General features: G+C 58.8%; 4 protein-coding genes across 7 annotated transcripts in view; 2 read left to right on the top strand and 2 right to left on the bottom strand.

Moving 5' to 3' along the window:
* DGCR2 (DiGeorge syndrome critical region gene 2) overlaps positions 1–2,332 on the bottom strand; it is an 89,455-nt gene extending 87,123 nt beyond the window's left edge. Inside the window, exon 1 of one of the 2 annotated variants that reach the window (XM_026486233.4) lies at positions 1,970–2,332. In XM_026486233.4, the coding sequence (XP_026342018.1) occupies positions 1,970–2,048 (79 nt within the window). In that variant the 5' untranslated portion in view covers positions 2,049–2,332. The remainder of the gene's footprint in view (positions 1–1,969) is intronic. The other variant, XM_057305740.1, reaches the window with a different exon arrangement.
* Positions 2,333–4,229: 1,897 nt separating this feature from the next.
* Positions 4,230–23,358, bottom strand: ESS2 (ess-2 splicing factor homolog). 3 transcript variants are annotated; one of them, XR_008956979.1, is made up of 11 exons: positions 23,191–23,358; positions 21,786–21,954; positions 21,598–21,699; positions 19,250–19,419; positions 19,019–19,136; positions 18,607–18,740; positions 17,658–17,760; positions 16,576–16,685; positions 14,490–14,605; positions 7,484–8,602; positions 4,230–5,415 (listed from the first exon to the last, which is right to left on the bottom strand). XR_008956979.1 is itself a non-coding variant. In XM_057305741.1 (10 exons), the coding sequence occupies exons 1-10, from the start codon at positions 23,323–23,325 to the stop codon at positions 8,260–8,262; spliced, it is 1,500 nt and encodes a 499-aa protein (XP_057161724.1). In that variant the 5' UTR covers positions 23,326–23,358; the 3' UTR covers positions 4,230–8,259. The 3 variants fall into 3 exon arrangements, 2 of the variants coding, with proteins under 2 accessions (XP_057161724.1, XP_026342141.1); XM_057305741.1 differs by having other exon boundaries at positions 4,230–8,602; XM_026486356.4 differs by lacking the exons at positions 4,230–5,415; positions 7,484–8,602 and adding an exon at positions 13,446–13,998.
* TSSK1B (testis specific serine kinase 1B) lies at positions 4,772–5,878 on the top strand. Its single transcript, XM_026486253.2, has one exon. The coding sequence runs from the start codon at positions 4,772–4,774 to the stop codon at positions 5,876–5,878; it is 1,107 nt and encodes a 368-aa protein (XP_026342038.1).
* Positions 10,479–11,567, top strand: TSSK2 (testis specific serine kinase 2). Its single transcript, XM_026486305.2, has one exon. The coding sequence runs from the start codon at positions 10,479–10,481 to the stop codon at positions 11,565–11,567; it is 1,089 nt and encodes a 362-aa protein (XP_026342090.1).

Raw genomic sequence — 23,358 nt, forward strand, 5'->3', positions numbered from 1 at the left:
CCCCTGCTTCACAGGTACAAATGACTGGCCCTCCACCTCTGCTGCCTACCTCTAAGCCCCCATACTCAATGACCTGATTTACATCTAGTTTCTGCTTCCATACCTAAAGGGCACTCCTAGAGAAAGGGGTTTATTCAGTTCATTTGAGCATCCCTAGTGGTAGGCAGACAGTGAGCACCTGAAAACTCTTTCTGAATTGTTGCTGGCCAGTTGGCAGGATACATGGAAAGAGAGCTGGGGACATTAGTCACCTCTATCATCCCAGCAGGAGATGCTGGACCTGGGACCAGAGGCACCCCAAGGAAGACAAGCATGATGTGCGGCTTGGTCCCTCAGAGGCCACCTGAAGGACTGATAGGCAAAACTGGGACCCGAGAGCCAGAACAGAATGATGTCTCACCTCTCTACAGATGCAGACATGTTCTCTAAAGAACTTAATCACAAGAAGCCATAAATCCATTGGCTCTGGTCCTCAAGAGCCCATTCAGTACTCCCTCCAAAGGTAGCCTTTTTCTGGCTTCCATTCCTACTAAGGCCACTCCACAACCAGTCACCCTGCTGCCCAGAGAGCCATCAGAAGCAGCTAGCAACCAGCCCTACTCAGGGAGCCCAAAGAAGCATCACTGGAATGACTCCAGGTTGAGCATTGGCCCAGGGCCTTGGCCACCAAGTAAACACTGGGGAGGAGACAGTACTCTGTAAGGATGACAGAGGCAGAAAGGTGTGTAATGTCTGCGGTGAGAGCCCTGGCTGAGGCATTATGGAGAGCGGCACACCACGGGGCCCCTCTGCCTGCCTTTACACAGAGAGACCCGACAGAGCTCACAGACAAGGGCCCTGGACACTTCTGCCTCCATGGGCCCCTTGCTCCATAAAAAATATTAAGAATCATACTTCCAACTGCATCAGTATAAAGGCAGTAAATCTGTATATGTATATTATAACATTTTCTTTGACCTAAAAGTTCAGGGTTCTTTCCTTGCTGGTTTTAAAAGAAGACCACTAAAAGCATTCACTGTGGGTCCCCAGCACCAGGCTCCCTGTGCTTGATGGATAAATCCGCCCTGCACACGGGGATTGGATTTTTTTGTTGCAGTTCAATGGAGGAGGGGGTACACAAGAAACAGGTAGAAATGAAAATTATCCAGGATCTTCCAGTTGCCATGATTCTGATTCCCCACCGCAAGCTTACTTATAAAAACACAAGCTCCGAGGGAGTTCCAAAAGCATTTAATTATCACATTCAAGTAACACTCCTGAGTGCCTGGGCAATGTCCAAGCTCCGACGGCGGAGACCCGGCCGCAGCACCGGTCTCTGCCCCAGGAAGCTTGCTTCCTGCGTGCGATGCTTGGTGGACTCCTAGTACCTCCGCGGGCCGGTCTCTGAGCTGAGTAGTTCTCAACTGCAACACCTCACTGAGTGACAATAAGCGACACGGCTACCGCTTTCCAGCCGAGGAGCTTCCAGGGCTGAGACGCTGGCACCAAACCACTACTGAGGGAAAACATGGGAAACCAGGTGTCTCCACAAGCTACTCTCTCGACCCCCGCACTCCACCCAGACCTCAGCCGCTGGGCAAGGTGGGCGCGCCCCAGGGGCGCAGCTCCTTGGCCAGATAATTCCCAGGTCCCAGAAGTTAGGTCGGGCCCCGCACATCACTCTCGCTTCCGTCAATCTCAAGGCACGCAGCGCTCCACGGACACGGATCCAAAGGTAACATCCCTCGAGAACAAAGTTCCATGATGTACGAGGAGCTCTGAACCCGGGTAAACTCTCGGCACAGTCCTGGGCGAGGAGCACGGTCCCGGGCGGGGGGCGCGGCAGCCCGGGGGCAGGCCTTCACCGGCGCCGTCCGGGGCGCGGCCCCGCCCAGCGGAGGGACTCCTCGGGCGACCCCGGCCCCGCACACTGCCCGCCCTGCCCTGCCCCGCCCCCGCCCCCACACACCGCGCCCACCGCGCCGCGCACCTGGCCGCAGCGGCTCGGTGACGGTGAGCACGAGCAGGAAGAGCAGCAAGAAGGCACCGCTGTCTGCCTTGGGCACCATTTATCCTCCGTTCATCGTCCCCGGGGCGGCCGCGTGACCCCGCGGGGAGGCCGGACCGGGCCGGGCTGAGGGTCAGGGGACTGGGCCGGGCTGAGGGTCAGGGGACCGGGCCGGGCTGAGGGTCAGGGGCCGGGCGCGGAAGGGCGGCGGGAGAAGGCTCCGGCTAAGCCGCCGCTAAACTGGGCCGCGGGCTCGCGCGCACTCTCGGCCTCAGTCCCGGGTTCCGACTCCGGCTCCGCGCAAGATGGCGGCCGTCCTGCTCAGCTCCGCGCCACCCCCCGCCCGCGCCGGCGGCGCCGACCAATGAGTGCCGAGGTGGGGGGCGGTGCCTGCACGCTCCCAATGCGTGCGGACCCTTGGCCGGGCGGGGGGCGGGGCCTGGGCGGTTGTACCCGAAAGGGGCGAGGCCTGAGGCTGGAAGGGGGGGGCGGGCACTGAGAGGCGGGCCCGGCGGGCGGGCGGGACTATAAGGAGTTAAGTGTGCCATTGGTTAAGCGGGGAGGTGGGACTCGGAGGTGGAGCCTGGGCGGTCGGGCCTACGGGGGGCGGGGATCCCAGGGCGGGACGCGCCGGGCAGGGGAGGTGGGGGAGGGGTAACCCGGCCAAGATGACGGATACAGAAAGGGGCGGGGCGCAGTGGGACCGATGAGGTGGGGAGCGGAGAGGCGGGGAGCAGCCCAGGGGGGCGGAGCGTAAAGGAAGAGGGGAGGGACAGGGAGCCGAGGTGGACCAGGGTGAAGCGGGACCCTGGGGTACGAGGGGTCGTCACACCCCGCATACCTGCGGGCCCAGGTCTGGTCAGCGGCCCAAGAGTACTCCCTAAAGTGGTTCTGTAAAGGCAGAACCGCTGCGGAGAAGAGATGAGGAAAACGGGAGGAACCCAGACAAGCTTTGAGGAAGTGGGAAGATGGGGGCATGGAGGATCCACCCTGTAAGAAACAGGCAGGTGTGGCTTCCCCAGTACACACTACTGAAAATGTTTCAGATGAGGAAATAGCCTACCGGAATGTCACACAAGAGGAGTTGACAGGGAAACCTAGATATTAGACTGTGGAGCAAAGCTGGCCTCTGAAGGAAGAGCCCTGCCTGGTGGGAAGAGGAGGAAGGAATGTTGGGCACAGCTGCTGCCACAGCAGGCCACATCTGCAGGGAGGAAAGGCTCAGGAGCCCATGCTCCCAGAGCTGGCCTCACACCTGTCAGGGAACAGTGTGACTGTGGAAGAGAACACAGCAGATGGAGTATCCCACTAGGAGAGGAGCAAGCTGTCCAATGGAAGGACCACCAGCCATGCACACAAGGCCTGGCACAGTGTCAGGGCTGGGGAAGAGGGTGAAGATGGGAGCAGAGAAAAGGGGACCCATTTTAGCCTGGCCCACCTCCAGCCCCACTGGTTTACTCCCCAGGAGCCATCCTCCCAAGTCCCTTCAAAGCATAATCCTGAATGTCCCAGGATTCCGGCCTATGACATTCGGGGTCCCTGAGAGAGGTACCCACTCCCTCCAAGTAGAGATGGCCGAGATAAAACCCAAGGCTAGGCCAGACCTGCCTGCCCCTGCTCCCTCAGGTGCAAGACAAAGGGCCTGTCACAGCCGAGGGGCCCCACGGCTAGCAGAAACAGTGGTCCCTGTCCAACACTGCCCTGGCTGCTTGCATTGTCCTCAGGGAGCATTCCCAGGAGCAGCTGCTGCATTCAAAGGGATCTAGGCCCAAACTTTAATGTGCCCAGGGAGCCCAGACAGGGTTACAGGCTGGGCAGACCCCAGGGAGGGAACTCACAGCTAAGAGCAGATATCCCGGCCAGCTGTCCCCCTGCAGAGCCACTGTTGGGAGAAGCAGGCCAGCAAAAGTTCAGATGGGGAGAGTAGGACAGGGAGGTGAAAAGTCCAGCCAAACCATGCAGGGAGAAGGCAAAGCCTTGGCTTCCGAAATTACAATCACTGCTGGGCCAAGAGTCTTTGCCCCTCCTGATCCACCCCTACCTTTGGTCCTCCTGCACAGCCTGCAGGCTGCCTGTGTGGACATCGCCAAGGACCTCTAGGGATGAAGGGAGGGAAAAGAGGTCAGGGATATTTTTCCCCAGCTCCCTCCCTCTGGAGTCACTGCCTCTACACTCTTCCCAGATTCCAGTGACCAACCTTCCCTTCGTCCAGGGGTCTGGGGTACCCAATAGTCTGCTCCCATCTTTGTAAATAAGATGACTTTATTAAACTCTCCTCAGACTGCCCTAACTTGAGTACGTCTTTTGTTTCCTGCTGGGACTCAGACTAATATGACCATCCAACCTGGATTTCCTGGGAGGCCCCATGTCGAAATAATCAACCCCACAAGGAGGCCTGGCTCCTTGTTTAGAAGCACCGGCAGACCAATGTGTTCCCCACAGCCCCCTCCTATCTCGGGTCTCAGCCAAGTGGAAGGGCACTCTCCACTGGCCTTTGGTCCACTCCAGCCCCCTGGCTGGCCTTCCAGAGTTCCAAGTCCAAGTGGCTCAGGCCAGAGCCTCATCCCCCCAGGGCACTCCTCCTTTATGACTTCACCCACTGAAGTCACCTGGGGGGACAATGCTGAACGTTCCACCCCAGAGTCTTGGCCTCTAGGAGGCAGGGACAGCAGGGCCGGCCAGCCCAGAGGACTCTCAGTCCACAGTGTAAATGAGGACGCCACTGGCCCATGTCCTGCAGGGATGTAGACAGCAGCCTCAGAGGCATTGGGTGCTCCCGGCACCATGGATGACTCTGCCATCCTCAAGCGACGAGGCTACATCATGGGGATAAATTTGGGAGAGGGCTCGTACGCAAAAGTCAAATCCGCTTACTCTGAGCGCCTGAAGTTCAACGTGGCGGTCAAGATCATCGACCGCAAGAAAGCCCCCACGGACTTCTTGGAGAAATTCCTTCCCCGGGAAATTGAGATTCTGCCCATACTAAACCACCCCTCCATCATCAAGACCTACGAGATCTTTGAGACATCAGACGGCAAGGTCTACATCGTCATGGAGCTCGGGGTCCAGGGTGACCTCCTCGAGTTCATCAAAACCCGGGGAGCCCTGCAAGAGGATGATGCTCGCAAGAAGTTCCACCAGCTCTCCTTGGCCATCAAGTACTGCCATGACCTGGACGTCGTCCACCGAGATCTCAAGTGCGAGAACCTCCTCCTCGACAAGGACTTCAACATCAAGCTGTCCGACTTCGGCTTCTCCAAGCGCTGCCTGCGGGACGACAGTGGCCGCATCATCCTCAGCAAGACCTTCTGCGGGTCGGCGGCGTACGCGGCCCCCGAGGTGCTGCAGGGCATCCCCTACCAGCCCAAGGTGTACGACATCTGGAGCCTGGGCGTGATCCTCTACATCATGGTCTGCGGCTCCATGCCCTACGACGACACCAACATCAAGAAGATGCTGAGGCTCCAGAAGGAGCACCGCGTCAACTTCCCCCGCTCCAAGCGCCTGACGGGCGAGTGCAAGGACCTCATCTACCGCATGCTGCAGCCGGACGTCAACCGGCGGCTGCACATCGACGAGATCCTCAGCCACTTGTGGCTGCAGCCCAAGGCACCGGGCCTGTTCTCTGCAGCCATCAATGAGGAGGGCGAGAGCTCCCGGGGCCCTGAGCCCTCGCGGACCCCTGAGACCCCTGACAAAAAGTCTGCCACCAAGCTGGAGCCCCGGGAGGAGGCGTGGCCCGAGACACACTCTGAGCCAAAACCCGACGAGGAGGAGACGTTGCAAGTGCCGGTGTCAAGGCAGTCAGACACTATGGGCCTTAATGGAGAGCTGGCCGGCAGGGAGACAGAGGAAGAGGCCCTCCCACAGCCCTCAGAGACACACACCTAGCGAGCCTCTCTTGGCCCAGGGGGCCAGCAGGGGATGAAGCAGAGCTTATGGCTTTGAGCCTGAGCTCCAAAGAAACCAAGGGACAAGCCAAAGTAGGAAGACTGTCCTGGATGAGCCACTATTTTCCTCAGTTTCTTCTCCCTCCCTTTGAACTTGGTAACCCACATGGCTAAAGAATCAATAAATCACTATAGTAGTGCCAACCCCAGGGTGAATGTCTTTGCCCCAGCTGACTGCGGTCATCCAGGGAGAGGATCCTGCACTACCCACCCCCCTCCGGCTCCCAACTCTCAGATCACACCACATTTCACCTCCAGTTTGGGAAAATACACCCCCGTGTGCCCAGCCCTGACTGTGACCTCAGGCCCCGGACCAGAGTAGAGAGATGAGCAAGGAAGATGCTGTTTCAAGAGGGAGGCCATGAGTGCAGTGCTGGGGAGGGGAAGGGGGCACAGAGAGGACAGGACCAGGAAGGGCAAGGGGTCAAGGGGCGGCCTGCAGCAGAGGGGCAGGAGGCGGGGGCTCCTCTGAAGTTGGGGCTGAGGATCTCGGCCCTCAACATCCCTGCGCCACTGCCTCCAACGGCTGCCGGTGGGGAGGGGGCCTGCAGGGGACAGGTGGACCAGCCTCTCAGCCCCTCTTGAGTTCCCCACCCTGGTAGTCAACTCCTTTCTTTCATTCTGTCCACCAGGGTTCCCCCATGGCCAGCCAACACCCAGTTCTGGACATGCCCTGAGTCATCCTGCCTGTGGTCATTCCCCCTGCCCAGGAGGAGTGGTGGTGGTTGGGCGCTGGATGGCCCAGCCTCACCCAGCCCGCATGTCCCACAGTCACTGTGTGGTCTCGACCACATCCCATTCCGCTCTAGTCCCAGTCTGACCCCAGCGGCGGTGCTCCATGCCAGAGTGGATAAGCGGACATTGGCGAGGACAGGTGCGCTCACAATGCATGCCTGTACCCTGCAGCCATCGGTGTCCTTTAGAAGGAGCAGCCCTGCATTTAGCATCGCTGGCTGTCGTGCCCTGTGCGGCCCACCCGTGTCATTCTCAGGCTGGTCCCTCTCACCTCAGCCATGGGAGCCCCTTTCTCTTCCTGCTTTGCACTCAACTCTGGACAACCTCATGTGGACCTGCGGGTTTGACGCATCAAGAGGACAAGGGCCTTCAGACTTACCCTCCTCTGCCCATGTCGGTGTCTTGGAAAGGCCCCAACTCCAGACCCCAGGAGATGTGAGGTCCAGTGACTGCCCCAGCCCCACTCTGTACCCTTCCGCACATCCACTCCACCACTCTGCTTGGCTCCTGCCCTCCCCACAGCCACCTTCACACATTCTAGGTCTTCCTGTCTCCGTGCTCCTGGGTGTCTGTCATGAACACACAGTGCAGCTACCACCAAGGCCTCTACTCGCCCCAGGACTCCTCCAGTGGCCAGTGCCTCCCTCCTGCATACAGTCCAGAGCCCACTGCTCTCGGGAAGGATCCCAGTGCCCGGCCTTGGCATCCCAGCCCTGGCCTCCTCCTGGCCTCCCAGCCCTCTCCCTCATCCCCATACCCCCCCACACACATGCTATAACCACGCTTGTAGATGCATCCCTGCAGACCTTACCCGTGGCTCCAGGATCAGCCAAGGCGCCACGGCCTCCACAAAGCCTTCCGAGCTGGGCAGCCTGCCACTATGAGCGCTGCTGGGGCAGGCCTGCGAGTGCCGAGGTCCAGGCGCAGAACAGGCCCTGGGGAATACTAGAAGAGCCACCCAATTTTCCCCAGAGGCCCCAGGAACTCAGCATCATGCAGATCATCCGGTGGCGGAGTACAATTCCAGAGCCCACGGGGTTGGCTGGAGTGGGGACATCCTGAGGAGAAGCTCATGAGCCTCCTCGCCTTGGTCACCCGTGCCTTGTTGTGGTCATCGGGGCCGCGGGCAATATGCAGCAAGAGGGTCTGGGAGCAACTCACCATAGCCTAGCCGGAAGGCAAGCCTGGGCAGGAGGGGCCCCACGAAGGAGCATCTACTGTGTGCTTTACAGGTGGAGAGACAGCTCAGAGAGGGTGGGCAACTGCCTGAGATCACACAGCAGAGCGTGGCGGCCCAGGTAACTGAAGTCTCACATTCCAGGCCACTCCTGCGGTCAGCCCTGGCTTGGGCCCTTCAGTGACCCTCCCCAAGGCTTTAGGATCAAGATCCTCACCATGGCCTCGTCCCCCTCCATGTAGCGAACTCCTCAGGACTCAGCCCTCCCAGCCTCCCCAAATCCAGTCCCAGTTTTTCCCTCACAGCCCTGGGTTCCTGTGTCATGGCACAGCCACCACTAGGCATTTGCGCTGTTGGTGGGACACGGAAGCTCCCTGTCCTCTGGGCTTCAGGAAAGGCATGGGTCCTGTCTAGTTCGTCAGTGAACCCCAGAATCTGAAACCAACCCTCCAATGCCTATAGGGTGAGTGGAGAAATGGAGGAAACCGAAACTCAGAGGGAAGGTGCCTTCCCAGAGTCCGCAGGTCTCCCACGCGCAGGGCCGCAGGCTGGGCGGAGCCCCCGGAGGCCACAGGTCCAATGGGACACTTCCCGGCCTGAACACACCAGGAGCGCCTGCCTCGGCGTGTGTGTGTGGGGCAAAGCCACCTGGCCCCACCCCAGCAACTCACCTTGTGCCTCCTCAACCGTGTCCCCCGACAACCAAAGAGGCCACGTGGTCCCGGGCAAGGGCAGAGTATGAGGAAGCAGAAGCTACAAGAAAGGGGAAAGTGGGTGGGTCGGCAGAGTCAGCCAAAAAGGCAGACGTGCAGGGGGGTGCCCCAGATAGAACATTCGGGTGTGCAGGAGGGCAGAGGAGACTGTCATGCTCCTGGGTCCTGGCCTGCAAATCCTCACAGCCAGCCCCTTGTGGGATGCAAAGGAATGAAGTTCTGGTCATTTCTGCCAAAGACATCCCAGGAGAGAGCAGGCATCAGGCCAAAGCTACTGCAACAGAAGTTCCAAAGAGCCAGGAGCGGGCCTCAGGGAGGCCGTGGCTGCTGGAGGGCAGTCACTCCTACCTGGCATCTGGACTCTGGCTGCCCCACCTTGGAGATCTTCCACATAAACCTCCAGATGCAGGGAGCTCCCTGTGTGCCCCAGGTGTGTTCACATGCCTGCCTGGCATGTCCCACCCCTCATCAACCTGGCGGGGCCCTACAGATCCTCTGCACACTGGCTCCTCCCTCCCCTCCCCTCCCGACCTCCCACACGCAGGCCTCCTCCTCCTCCCCCACGCACCTGAACACTGAGCACATGGCACGCCCACGTGTGGGCACAACGTGCCTGCGATGGGGAACAAATGAGCAGCAGGGCTTCTAAAGTAGCTAAGGAGACACACAGAAGATGCCACACTTCCCAAAGCAAAAACACAAGGGTTTTCACATTGCTTTCAGGTGCAAGACAGCTTGAGAGATGCCAACGCCAGGGGTCCACCAGGCCACAACATGCCCACTCCTCACAAAGGTCCAGAGTGACATAATTGAGGACCCCCTCCTCCTCCCCTAGCCTGCTCTTACCAGGACCCTCAGCACCAAAGCTCTGACCAAGGTCCTGGCCACTCAGGGGTCAGTGCACCAGACCCTCTGTCTCTCTGCCGCCCAGTCCCTTCAGGCCCACCGCAGGCCAGCCTCCTCTCGTCTGGTCAAAGGCACTGGCCTCCACTCACCCCGAAGCCCATGCTCTAGGCGCTCTGCCAGGGACCATCCTACAAAGTGACTTGGGTCATGGCTCTTCCAGCCCCAGGCCCTGCAATGGCTGCCAGCCACTTCCCTTCTCCTCCACCCTCCCTCCAGACTGTGAGACTCAGCAATTCTCAGAACAACCCGTCGCCTCTCCCAGGCTCTTCCCCGCCTGGATGCCTCCTCTACCTGACTGAGGCCTGGCCCGTCCTCCAGGCAGGCCGCAGCCCTGGGAACACGCATCTGCCAGTCTGGGGCTCAGGGCCCTGCCGGCCCTCCCACCCCACACACGCCGCAGCGGCACTCCTCTGCCCACCCTTCTACCCTGAACAAGAGCTGCTCTCGTTCACAAGGCTAGCCAGACCAGTGCCATTCCTCCCAGGCACCACCAGCTCCAAGGACACAAGTCCTAGAGAGGGTTTTCTTCACGCCCCAAAGAAGCTGCGGGAAATCGGCCCTGGTGGGGCACGGACCAATGCAGCGTCAGTCCTCACAGCCAGGAGAAGGAAATGGGCATGGGGCCGGCACTAGGGCTTGACCTGGGTGGCCCTCCCTCGGGCCTGACTCATGACAAGGAAGCCACAGCGAGGAGGAGGAACAGGGAGGGTTACCGCAGTCTGGGGTGCCGGCTTCCTTCCAGGGGGTGGGGAGTAGGTACTCCTGCCAGGCCAGCCTGGATTCCGGGGTTCCAGGGGCCCTGTTTCCCCCAGCTCAGTCCCTACTCCCGGCAGGCTGGCTTTATGACTTCACATGCTGAAGTCACGCGGGGACAATGCTGAGCGTTCCACCCCTCCAAGTCCAGGCCCAGCCCAGCCAGACGGCACCCCACAGTGTAAATGAGGACAATGCCCGCTGGCCCACGTGGGGAGGGGATGTAGAGTGCAGCGGCGCCAGCCGCTCCTGGCACCATGGACGATGCCGCGGTCCTAAGGAAGAAGGGTTACATCGTGGGCATCAATCTTGGCAAGGGCTCGTACGCAAAAGTCAAATCTGCCTACTCTGAGCGCCTCAAGTTCAATGTGGCGGTCAAGATCATCGACCGCAAGAAGACGCCCACCGACTTCGTGGAGAGATTCCTTCCTCGGGAGATGGACATCCTGGCAACCGTCAACCACCGCTCCATCATCAAGACCTACGAGATCTTTGAGACCTCTGATGGGCGCATCTACATCGTCATGGAGCTCGGGGTCCAGGGCGACCTCCTCGAGTTCATCAAGTGTCGGGGAGCGCTGCATGAGGACGTGGCTCGTAAGATGTTCCGCCAGCTCTCCTCGGCCGTCAAGTACTGCCATGACCTGGACGTCGTCCACCGAGATCTCAAGTGCGAGAACCTCCTCCTCGACAAGGACTTCAACATCAAGCTGTCCGACTTCGGCTTCTCCAAGCGCTGCCTGCGGGACGGCAGCGGCCGCATCATCCTCAGCAAGACCTTCTGCGGGTCGGCGGCGTACGCGGCCCCCGAGGTGCTGCAGGGCATCCCCTACCAGCCCAAGGTGTACGACATCTGGAGCCTGGGCGTGATCCTCTACATCATGGTCTGCGGCTCCATGCCCTACGACGACTCCGACATCAAGAAGATGCTACGCATCCAGAAGGAGCACCGCGTGGACTTCCCCCGCTCCAAGAACCTGACGGGCGAGTGCAAGGACCTCATCTACCGCATCCTGCAGCCGGACGTCAACCGGCGGCTGCACATCGACGAGATCCTCAGCCACTCGTGGCTGCAGCCCCCCAAGCCCAAAGCCATGTCTTCTGCCTCCTTCAAGAGGGAGGGTGAGGGCAAGTACCGGACCGAGGGCAAACTGGACACCCGGCCAGGCTCGCGGCCTGAGCACCGGCCCGAGCACCGGCCGGACCACAAGCTGGGGGCCAAAACCCAGCACCGGCTGCTGGTGGTGCCCGAGAACGAGGACAGGATGGAGGACAGGCTGGCCGAGACCTCCAAGGCAAAAGATCATCATGTCACTGGAGCCGAGGTGGGGAAAGCGAGCACCTAGCAGTGCTGAGGGCCCGGGGGGCGTGGTGCATAGTGTGCACCCACATAAACTAAATAGGCAGTAGGAGCTGAAGAAGGCACAGGTGCAAGGAACAAGTAAAATCCGTCAATTAAACCACTATTTTGATGACGTTCTATTAGCTTTCTTCCACTTAGTAGCAAAGACATTAATTACTGACCACCAAATAAACCACAAAGTGTATACAAGCATCAAGAGTGCCCCGTGAGGCGTCTTTTTCTCTAGGACTCAGCCAACCACCCTCCCTGCGGCGCAGGGGTCTCCAGCAAAAGGGTGCAGGGACTGGTGCTCAGGCACAGGCAGACTCATGGCGAGGCCCTGTGGGCAAGACGACCTCAGCCGCAGCTCACAGCCAGGCCCCCACCGTCTCCTGCTGGCCCACCCCGGGCCCAGTGCCTCCAGGGTCTCTCTGGCTCAGGAGCAATCCACCCTGACCCCGACCCCATCCCTCTCCCTCACACAGCCCCTTTCCCCATGTACTCCGCTCCCTCCATTCTTGCAGTTGAGATCAGTGACCTTGGCCCCTTGAGTGCACTTTCCTTTGCCAGAACAGCCCCAGCCCAGACCTCTCTCACCCACGCCCTCCCCAACCCTTCCTGTCCTCCCCATACACCAGCCAGTGCTGGGGGGGGGTGGGGGCGGCGCTTGGCCTTAAGTGGCCTTGCCTGGACAGCATCTCCCTCTGCATCTCACACCCACTCAGATGTCTCTGCCTCCATGCTGCTCTGGTCCATGCTTCCCCCCTTACCCTATGGGAGAAGAGCACCAAGGGCCACACTTTCCTGATCCCCGGGCGGTCCTGGTCCCGGTCCCACCCGCTGAGCCCAGTCCCAGGCCCCTGGTAAGTTACAGGGCTTGGCTGGGGCTTGGCCCCGTGGAAACTCACAGTCATGCACAGACTAGTGGGTGCCTAGGCAGGTGACTGGCCCCACACCAGCCTCCAGGGAACACGGCACTCACGGAGGGGGCGAGGACCCATGCAGGACAACCCAAGACAATGGCCAGGGCAGGGCTCGGTATGCTCAAAGCAAGAAAAACTCTGGTCTGAGCAGACTCCAGGCTGTCTCTTTGGGCAGTGCAAGCCCCTCAGAGGGCACAACCTGACCCCACTTAAGGCCTGAAGAGACCCATCTGGGAGCCAGCTTGGACATCTCACCTCCATGTGAAGTGGCTGGCCCAGGCCTCCTAGAGTCGGGCACCAAAGCCCTCAAGGTCATGGGCAAACGTGGCCTGTGGTGCACATGGCACTCTCGGGTCTGCGTGGAACCTGGCCCCATTGCTTTTAGACACTGTGGCCCAGGTTACTGTTACCCACAGCTCTTACTGGTGACTCAGCAGCGTAGGGAAGGTGGTGCCTGGAGCATGGGGAGACGGAAGTGCAGGAAGGGAGGCAGCCCTGCCCCACCTGAGCTGGAGACCAGGTGCGTGAAGAAGGTAACGTTGAGGCCACTTTGAAGGTGCCACATGTGATGTGTGGGCTGACACACCGGACCCACGCAACCCTGTCACCAGCAAACCACGCAGGCCAGGCCCGGCTGGGGAGGCTACAGACCTGAACCCAGAACCCCAGAAGAACGTGAGGGGCACAACTTCCAAGGGCTCTCTCCTTCCCTCAGAGGGACAGAATTTGGGAAGCAGGGCCCAATGTGCTGTGAGCTCAGTGCAGAAGGCAGGTTCCAAACCCCAGGTGGGCCACAGAAGCAATGCAGGTAGTGGCAGGAAAGGCCAGAGATCCTGGACTTCCAAGTTCACCTCACCCAGAAGCTTCTTCCCAGGGAAGCCTGCAGTCCTGAGACCGCGATGTGGGCACGAGGGCAGCCTAAGGCCTGTGCAGGGCGGGCCGGACAGACGGTCCTGCCAGACTGTGCTAGGTACTCTTTAATGATGGCTAGATAGAAACAGGCAAGGCTTCGATAGAAAACAGTATCAATGAGGCCCTGGGATACACCCCAAGGGCCGTGGGGGCAAGTTTTGTGCCAGCCTGGCCAAGGCATGGCATCTTTTCTGTGGCTCCCGGGACAGTCACCATTTCTGGCCCGAGCCTGGGTCCCCAGGAGGCCGGAGTCCTCTGCGGAGTGGGCAGCTGCCCTGCAGGCTCCACAGAGCTTCCACAGGCCCGGCCCGGGCCTGGCCCTAGAAGAAGTCCGAGGCTTTGCGCCGGGCAGGGAGCTGCAGCAGGTTGTCCGTGATGGAGGCTGGGTCCTGGCTGAGGGGGGTGCGTGCCGCAGAGCCAGGAGCCGGTGTGCTCGTGGGGGTCTGAGGCCCACCAGCTGGGGTCTTGAGGTGGGTCGAGCGTGCTGGAGACGGGGTGTAGCTGGCCCGCAGTGCCCGGTCTGTGTACTTGCTGGCCGTCCTGCTCACAAGGCGCTGAAGGGCTGGGGACATGGCTGGGCTCAGGCCTTTGGGGGTGAGGCTGGGGTGGAAGGGGTGGGTGAAAGAGGCACCATGAGGCCCAGCCGGGCACTGCCAGCAGCGGGGCTTCCCATGGCCCCACGAAGATACATGGGAGATGTGTGGTCATTACAGGCTGAGGACACCCGACGGCCCGGCACACAGCTCTGCAGCCAAACTTAAGGTCAAGGGGTGGTGCTGCCCTTGGATGTGGGGCTCTCTCCAAGGAGAACGATACACCTGCTTCCACATGGCTGACAGAAGCTCATAGCGGAACAAGGGGCCCCAAGGCGCCTCTTAGGGATGTGCCAAGGAGGCGGCTGAAGAAGGAAAAGACGGAGAGGGGCCCTGCATCCTGGTTCATACAGGCCACGCCCTGGACCAGAGAAGCTGCCACAGGACCTACAACAGAACCCCTGGCCTGCCCTGCACACTGTGTATCCACACTGCAGGGGGTGGGGCCAAGCGGAAACAGGGAGAGGCCCCCACCCATGGAGGGCAGGCACTCCTCACCTGGCCAGGTTCTCCGTCACTCTCCTCAAGGCCTCCTGCTTCTTGGCCCGGTTCTTGGCGGCAGCCTCGTTGGCCATCTTCAGCCCCAGCCGCTCCCTGCGGCCGGGCTCCAGGATCTACAAGGCAGCACACTGAGCCAGCCAGTCCCTTGCTGCTGCAGCACGTGCCTCTCTCCCGTGGCGCCCCGTGATCCTCACAACCCACAGCCGCCTCCCTAAAAATCCCCTGAAAGCCCCCGACCACCTCGCCTGAGCTGCCCATCCACCCGGGGCCCGGGTCTCCCTCCTGTCCTCGTGGCTCCCTGCCGACCTGTGAGCCTCCAACAGTCTTTTAGGGAAGAAAGGGGGTCTTGCTTGAATCTGCTTCCCTCTGACTACAGGAGTAAATCACTTGCTGACTTTAACCTCCATTGACCTTCTGTATTTCCTTCCAGAAGTTCTCGAAATGGATCCTCGTCCTATCTTCCTATTCAAGTGCTTGTTTGTTTCCTCAGTTTTACCCCCCTCAGTTCCGTTGAGCTCTGCCACACAAACGCCTTCTCAGTTACTTGCTTTCAGAGTTATTTACCACGGGATTTTTTGCTGTACTTAAATCGACCTCCTCGTATAGTATTATCTACTCCCTGCTTCCTTTGTGACCGTCTCTCTTTGCCTCACTCCTTCCTACCTAAACATCAGGTTAAACATTGACTACAATTTTCTTCTCCTTGTTTACATTTATTGCTTTCTATGCTTAACTCTGCCACTGGGGGAACTCCTTCTGCCGTTATCAGGCACTTTAGGTCCAAATACCCTACTGCTCAGCACAATCTGAACGGTCGTCTCTCACATACCCTGAATTCAGACTTGGACTGAGGTTTGTTCAGAAGCTCTTCCTGCTGCCTGGTAGGCCCCAGGACCGGGGCGGACTTCTGACACCCCCACACCTGCGGCGTGCCCAAAAGCCTGCCGGCACTCCTCTCTCCAGTTTTTCCTGCTTATCCTCGTGTCCCAAATTTAAGAACCGAGATGCCAAAATCGTCTATACAGAGTCTGTGTGGACGTGCATTCCCTCTCGGAACGCGAGCGGAGCTATGCTGGGGAGGCCCCATGCTGCGGCCCACACCCTCCGATTTTCCTTATGCGAGCCTGCAGCACTAGCTGGTGGTTCCTTTACAAAAGCTAAGATATTGCTAAAAGTATTGTTCTAAATTTCTGCTGCTACACGGAGCGAGATCTCTTTTCCTGTTGCATTTCACACTACACGCTGCGAGTGTTTAGAGAGATCGGTTCAAGACAACCTCGAACCCAGCTCCCCACGCAGCAGACCTACATTAATTCTAAGTTCCATGCCTGACCCTTTGGGGTTTCAAAGCAGATGATGCAATCCCGCGCCCTTTGCTCTCTGCAACAACAATGACCTCTGCCTTCTGCGATCTCCTAGCACTCCAGGTTGGGAGTGCTGGCCCAGCACCCTGAGAACAGGACTGCATGCTCCCAGCTTCCAGCAACTTCTCTTCCTTCCTGTTCCAAACTACGCCAGTCACTCAGTTTCCCCAACAAGCTATGTACAGACCAGAATGCCTTGGCATCTCAAAGTCTCTCTGAGGTCATCCGAGGCCACCCCATCTCCACAAACCACCCAGCAGCCAGCTTCCCTGCCCCACCTGCTCCAGGCCTCACGAGCCCCACTTTGACAAGTGCTATAAGACTGTTGCCTCTTGGTTCATGCTCCCCTCTGCATGCAGCCAGAGACTTCCCTCTGCAAGCACGCAATTCTTCTGAGGACACAAACCACATCCCACGGAACTCTGGGGTTCTGGGGCCCTTCCCAGCCCACCAGCCTGCAGGCTCAGAGGGCCATGGCTTTGGTGCCCCGGCCCCACACCCGAGTCCCTCCCTCCACCCAACACCTGTCCTCAGAGCCCTGGTCTTACTGAGAAGTGCAGTGGTACGCAGGTGTGTGGCCTGGAGCACGGTCTGGCCCTTCAGATGGCTCTGCTTTGACCAGTGGCAGCTAGACCATCCTCTGTGCACCCAGCGGCAAGTGCTCTGAAGACCATGTGCCTACTCAGGGTCCCATCTGAGCTCCCCTCCCCGTGACCCACCTTGAAGGCTGGCCCTGGCGTCCTGTCCACATAAGGGGTTTCAGATCCTTCAACTCTCAAGGGAGTGTTTTCGACCTCCCCCCAGGTCATCAGCGGCGACTCGTTCACACCTGCAGATGGAAAGCTCAGTCACCTCAGGCCAGGGGATGCAGGTGGGGGCACTGCCAGGCCCTCCCGCCCATGACAGCCAGCTATCACCATGCATGCCCCAGCTAACAAATGCGAAAGCTGGCAAATGGCCCACTCTCCTTCCCCGGGATTCTGGAACCCCGGCTCCTCTGCCCTCTGAGAAGACAACCCCAGGGCCACTTTAGGCCCAAGGGAGGCCCAGGCCCTGACAGCTGTGGGGCTTAGCCTGGGAAGGGGGCTCCCCCAGAGAAGCTGGGTTGGGTCAGCTAGGCTCCCATCCTAGCACATGGCCACAGGGGCCTCCTGGAAGTTGCTATGGCACCCCACCCCGAAGAAGGTGACACTTAGGGGCTTTCAGAGCACCCAAACCTGCCAGGACCCTCGGCAAACCCGTAGTGCCTCCATATACGCTGGCCTGTGTCACAGACACCAGCAGCCCAGAACTCAGAGGCCAGTGCTCGGGGTGTACGGTGGGGGGGATGTGCACGCTGCACTGTGAGACTGTCCCCAAGACTCATAAACTTCCTGTGTGAGGACATGCAGGGCTGGGGTCTGGAGCCTCTTCTTTATGCCCCCATGCCCAGCCTCCCACTGCCCAGTCTCCCCGTGCCCTTCAGCATACTCACCACAGCCTGTCTGTCCAGCAGAGCCCCGACACCCCTGGTTCCCAGCAAAACCAGTCTGTCCTGCCAAGCTTGGGGCAAGGCAGGAAGACCGCCCAGCTCAATGGGCTGGGCCCCATGCTTCTCAGGTCAGCTCTACCTGACAGTCCAGCCCACCCACAGCCCCGTTCAGCTCTGTCACTGCACAGGTGGGACACGGGGTCCCCGAGTCACATGAGGCATGTGGCAGACATGGAGAAATGTCAACAGTCCCCAGAGCCACCTGAGCAGTCCACCTCCCCACAGGCAGTCCTATCAGGGGGCTGGTGTGCCAGCAAGTTCACTTCTCACCAGGGGCAGGAGAGGGGGTCGCAACAAATCCAAATCCACCCACTCGTGGGGAATCCTGGGGGATCAGCTCCTTGCCATCAGGGCCTACCTTGCCCTGTTTGTGCTGGAACAAACAAGAGAGACTAGTGTCGGGGGGGCCCAGGCCTGCTCTCCCCAGATAGCTGATGGGCAAATGCACAGAACATGCTGGCAATGCTTCCCCTCCTCGGGGCAGGCCCAAAGCTCGGGGGCTGCCACTCCCCCTTGGAGAAAGAGAGGAAGGACCCCAGCCCCTGCGAAGACTTTGAGGACCTGTCAGAGCAGGATTCAGAGCAAGGGAAGCTCCCCCTCCTTCCATGCAGGACAGGGCCGGGGTCCTCTGCCTCAGGCCACACCCCACACCCCACACAAGCTGCTTTCAGTGGCTACTAACGTAGGCCCCGAAAGGAAGCAACGCTGACTACTGCCATGTGTGCTCTGACCTCTTTCCCACAAGGCACCTACAGAAGCCGCCAGAACAGTCTCCCCACCTCCTGCCTCTTCCACTTCAACCCCGTGACCACTGGAGTCACCACTGCACCGTGACTCCTTGGCTCAGACATCCCTGCTGTCTGGTCTACCAAGCCTCGCCCTACCCCAGCCTGCCCACCCCATCTACCCCTGCCCTGCCCTGCCCAGTGCATGGGTGTGGGTCTGGCCAGCCTGCGCTGGCCCCCAGCAGCCTCTCTTCTCTCACGTCCTTGTCTCCCAGGAAGCTGGCACAGAATTGACCCACAAAACATCTCTGGCCAAGACAGTGCCCCAGTGGAAGCCCATACAGGTCAAGAAAAGACTCAGGACCCTGCCCCACAGGAGCCCCAGATACTCACATGATGCTAGGCTCCGCCAAACCCAAGAACGGTACTAATTTAAGAAAGGAGACCAAGATCAGAAAGGTGGTGGCTGCCCACAGCCAGCCCCGGCCACTCACCTGGGCATTGAGGGCGGCAGCCTGCTGCAGCTGGGACCTGCTCAGGGCCTGGCTGAAGGGATCCCTGAGAAAGCGAGTATTCTTATGTACCACCTGCCTCGGCTTCTTAAACAACTGTTCTTCATCAGGGACACCTGGAGGATGGAGGAGAGATGGCAGCGGTGTCAGAGGGTGGGGGGCCCCACCACTGCCCCACACTCAAGGCTTGAAGGAGAGCCCAAGTCATTCCCCGGTGAACAGAAGCATGAAGCCGGGCAAAGCGGGGAGCAGCCTCCTTCCCTCACCAATAACACACAGACCGTTCTGCCCAGAGGCAGACCAGGACCCCTCCAAGGCCCGGTACGCCAGGGAGCACAGATGCACGCACCCTAAAGGTCCCACGCCATGCTGCCTGCCAGTCCTGCCTGCTCACCCTCTGGGTAGTACATGAGAGAGTTTTTCGCCTTGTACTTCCAGGTTTCCACGCCAGCCTGGCTGCTCTCGATGGCCTGGTGCTCTGCCGACGGAAGTGTAAGATTATCTTTCTGCCTCTGTGTCACAGGGGGAAAGGGAGGGTCAGAGAGGCCCCCAGGCACGGTGCCCCTGGCCCCAGGACTCCCTCCACCCTGACAGAGGATGCCCGTGCCCCCGCACCCAAGGACACCTTCTCGAACTCCTCCTCGGCCTGGTAGAGCCACGTGTGGCGTGCCCGGCTCTTCTCCTTGGCCACCTCCATGATCTCCTGGAAGGAGGCATTGTCCTCGCTTGTGTACCGGCTCAGGAAGACATCCAGGCTGGGCAGGGGCTCCTTCTCGGCCTCCTCTCCAGCCTCTCCTGCTCAGGGGCAGAGGTGGGGTGACACAGAACCAAAGCAGCATGAACACTCTGTAGTCACTCAGTCCGACAAACGGTGCTAACCACGTAAGCAGGGTTGGAACCCTCACCCTGGCTGTGCATCTGTGGGTAAGAGCCCACACAGCCAGACAACTCCCCACCTGGGGGCAGAATCATCCCCCAACTGCCCAGGGGGCACTCAGGGGCTCTCCTCATCCGCTGGATGTCACATGAAATCTATGTCTGACTCAGACGGGAAGAGGGGCACCCAGGGCTCAGAGGAAAAAAGGCAGGCGGTCATAGAAGCCTTGCCCTGCCAAAATTGGGCCGGTCCTTGTAGGACCTGTCTCCAAAGACCCAAGCTCTCTCTCTGTCCCTTCCTGGCACCTGTGCTTCCCTGCCTGCTCCTCTCTTCCTGGCACCTAAGCCTCCCAACCTGCCAGCAGGCTCTGAGGGCAGGGACCCCGGAGGATCCAGTGCTCCAGATGGGATGAGGCCACGCAGGCACGGGGCCACAACCCCAGCCGTCGCACCCACCACCATAGAAAGGGGTACCCCCACTGAGATGGTGTCATCGCACTGTGCGTAGTGGGGCACGCTTCAGCAGGGCCATCAGGAGGACAGCCTTGTCTTCCATTCCGCTGACAGTCTTGACCACCTCCTACCTGCTAGACTGCACGAAGCATAGTGGCTAAAAGTTCAAGACCCAGACTCAGAAAGATAAGGACTCAAACCGAGGTTACCGAAATGACTCCTAGATTTATCAACAAGGTATATTAAAAAAAAGAAAAAAGAAGGGGCGCCTGGGTGGCACAGCGGTTAAGCGTCTGCCTTCAGCTCAGGGCGTGATCCCGGCGTTATGGGATCGAGCCCCACATCAGGCTCTTCCACTATGAGCCTGCTTCTTCCTCTCCCACTCCCCCTGCTTGTGTTTCCTCTCTCGCTGGCTGTCTCTATCTCTGTCGAATAAATAAATAAAATCTTTAAAAAAGAGAAAAAAGAAAAGACTCTGAGAGATGCGCCTCGGTGGCTCAGTCAGTTAAGCATCTGACTCTTGATTTCGGCTCAGGTCGTGATCTCAAGATCGAGCCCTGTGTGGAGTCAGCTTGAGATTCTCTTGCTCCCTCTGCCCCTCCCTCCACTAGCACACGCGCTTGCTCCTTCAAATAAATACAGTAAAATTTTTATAAATAAATAAATAACAAGACTCTGTAAATTGCCGGTGATTCATCTGCCACATCACAGCGGAGCTGCGATCAAGCTCCAGGGGACCAAGCTCCAAGGACACAACAGAATGGATTACAGTAACGCCGCGATGAGCTGGATTTGAAGGCAGAAAATATCTCGTCTGTGTGAGCACACAGGGCATCTGCGTTAGCGTGCTATAGACTAGAGCCCAGCAGAGAACAGCAAGCATCTTGTCTGGGCACTGATGTTCTACCGACGAGATCAACCACCGATCACGAGAAAGTCCCATAGCACGTAGTACACTTATGTTCAACAGGGCTCAAAATGCTCTTTCCTAGAAGATTCCCTCTTTACGCCGGATCATGTCACGACATGCCAATACACGTGTGGAAGAAGACAACTTGTTTGTTCTACTCCCACAACAGGCCATGTGCTGTCCTGGATGCAGCACATACACACGGAAGCAAGACAGAGAAGCTCTCGTGGTGAGGAAGGACAATAAATAGAGAGATGCCTTTTTAAGTGCCATGTCCTACAGCAAGAAAACAAAGCCAGTCAGGAAGGAATATTTTCGGGGGGGGGGGTTGTCAGGAAAGGGTTTCCTGAATGGTAATACCTGAGGGGAGAGAAGGTGTGACCCGTGCAGCTATCCAGGGGAAGTGACTAAGTCAGAAGAAACAAGAGCAGAGACTCTGAGGCATTCTGAGATGACAGTGGGAAAGGGGCCCTCCGAGGCCCATGAAACCCACCGGGCAGGGGCTGGCACACAAGAGAGCAGGCTGGTAAGAGAGGTGGCGAGATTCCCATTTCACGGAGGAGGGCTGGCTCAGAGAACTGCCCCATGCCTGCCTCCCAGACCGGTGCTCTTTGACCCCATGGGTTGCCATTTAGGCAAACAGAGCCCTTAGGGACAAGATATGATCTGCCTCTGGGCCAGCCCCTCAGAGCCGCACAGGATGAGACTCGCAGCAAACCCAACTGCTGACTCACCATCGCCCTCCTCCAGGCCTCCGCCCCGGCCCCGGGGCTTGCTGCCCACCACTCCGCTGCCTGTGTGCACATCAGGGGTTTCAAATGTGGCTGGAGTCACATCTAGAAGGAGGAAGGGGGTGGGGATTAGAGCCAGCCTAAGGCATCAGTTCAGCAGGAGTTCCCCTCTCCGCCACTGCCGCTCTTACAGGGCGGTGGGGGCTCCCGGGACATCTTGCCCAGGGCAGAGCCAAACTTGATGGCAATCTGACGCATCCTTTCCAAGTCTCCATTCTCCTCAGCCTCCAGGTACTCCTTCTGAGCCTGCAGCTTCTCCACATCAGGAAAGAAGTCCCTCTGGATGACTGTCTGGAGGCCCTGTCAGAAGTCAGAATAAAAGAAAAATTTTTTTAAAATATCTCCAGCTTTCTAGGTGGTCAAGGAGAAAGAAGGAGAGGAACAATTTTATTTTATTTATTTTTTATTTTTTAAGATTTTTATTTATTTATTTGACAGAGAGAGAGAGAGACAGCTAGTGAGAGAGGGAACACAAGCAGGGGGAGTGGGAGAGAAAGAAGCAGGCTCCTAGCGGAGGAGCCTGATGTGGGGCTCGATCCCAGAATGCTGGGATCACGCCCTGAGCCAAAGGCAGATGCTTAATGACTGAGCCACCCAGGAGCCCCAGAAGTCAGAATAAAATTTTGTCAGAGTTCACATCTGCCTCTCCTCTGCCTCTCAGTCTACCAATGTACATAGCTAAGGTCTTTGCTGATGCTCCCAACCTCTGTCCAACCCAACAATCCCCTGAGCTTAGCTGTAGTTTCTAATGAGGATGTGAAACCTTTCTCTCTCCCCTCACTAACTGATCACTTTCATCTCCTTTGCTGGCTCCATCTCCACACCAGCTGGACCAAGGTGGGTTTTGCCTCTTCATTCCACCCAAGGCCTCCTATTTCCAGTCGGAACCCTTTACCTGGATGATTTCAGCCTGTCGCCCCCACCAGCAGCACTGGCTGAGATCCCAAATCTGTACCTCCAGCCAGACCTTGCTCCTAAGCTGCACATTTGTGCACCCAGCTATCCACTAATGCCAGCTGCCTGTCTACCCAGAGGCCTCCCAAACTTAACCAGTCCCAAACCAAACGGATTTCCTCCAATCTCCCTGCCAGCTCCTCATCCTGCATGTCCGCTGTAGTATTAAGACCCACTTCAAGGATCTTCCGACGCCCACTAACTCAATGATGCTGACACAATCACAGACTGTTTCCAAGACCTCCAGCCTCTGCATCTGCTGTTTCAACTCTCTAGAAAGTCCTCTTTGCCACCATCCTCCCACACACCTACTCACGCTTTAATAAAATACCTTGTTTCCCTTAAGCCCCCCAAACAAACAAAGCCCCCCCCAACAATACTACTGGTGCCTCCCCCACCAAGGACACCTCTCTCTGCATGATTTGTTTGGCTCTCCGACTTGTCCACACCGCAAGAGCACGGACTCGGGTTGCTCTACCTCCGCGAGGGTACGAGTCGGCTAGGACCCGAGAGAAGGGACCCGAGAAGAGCGCGAGGCGGGGAAGGGACCCAGAATCCTCTAGCGTCGCATCGAGGTCTTACCTCGATGTACTCTTCTTCGTCCAGGACCCGTTGCTTGCTCGTCGCAGCCCTGGCCTCCCCTCCCGCGCGCTTCCTCCGGGGCCCGGACCCGGCAGGGACCAATAGGGCCCGGGTTGACGCTCCGGGCGTCTCCATCGCTATCCCAGGACCGCTCGGGCGGCGCAGGTA

Source organism: Ursus arctos, unplaced genomic scaffold, assembly GCF_023065955.2.
Source record: "Ursus arctos isolate Adak ecotype North America unplaced genomic scaffold, UrsArc2.0 scaffold_34, whole genome shotgun sequence".
NCBI classification, from domain to species: Eukaryota; Metazoa; Chordata; class Mammalia; order Carnivora; family Ursidae; genus Ursus; species Ursus arctos.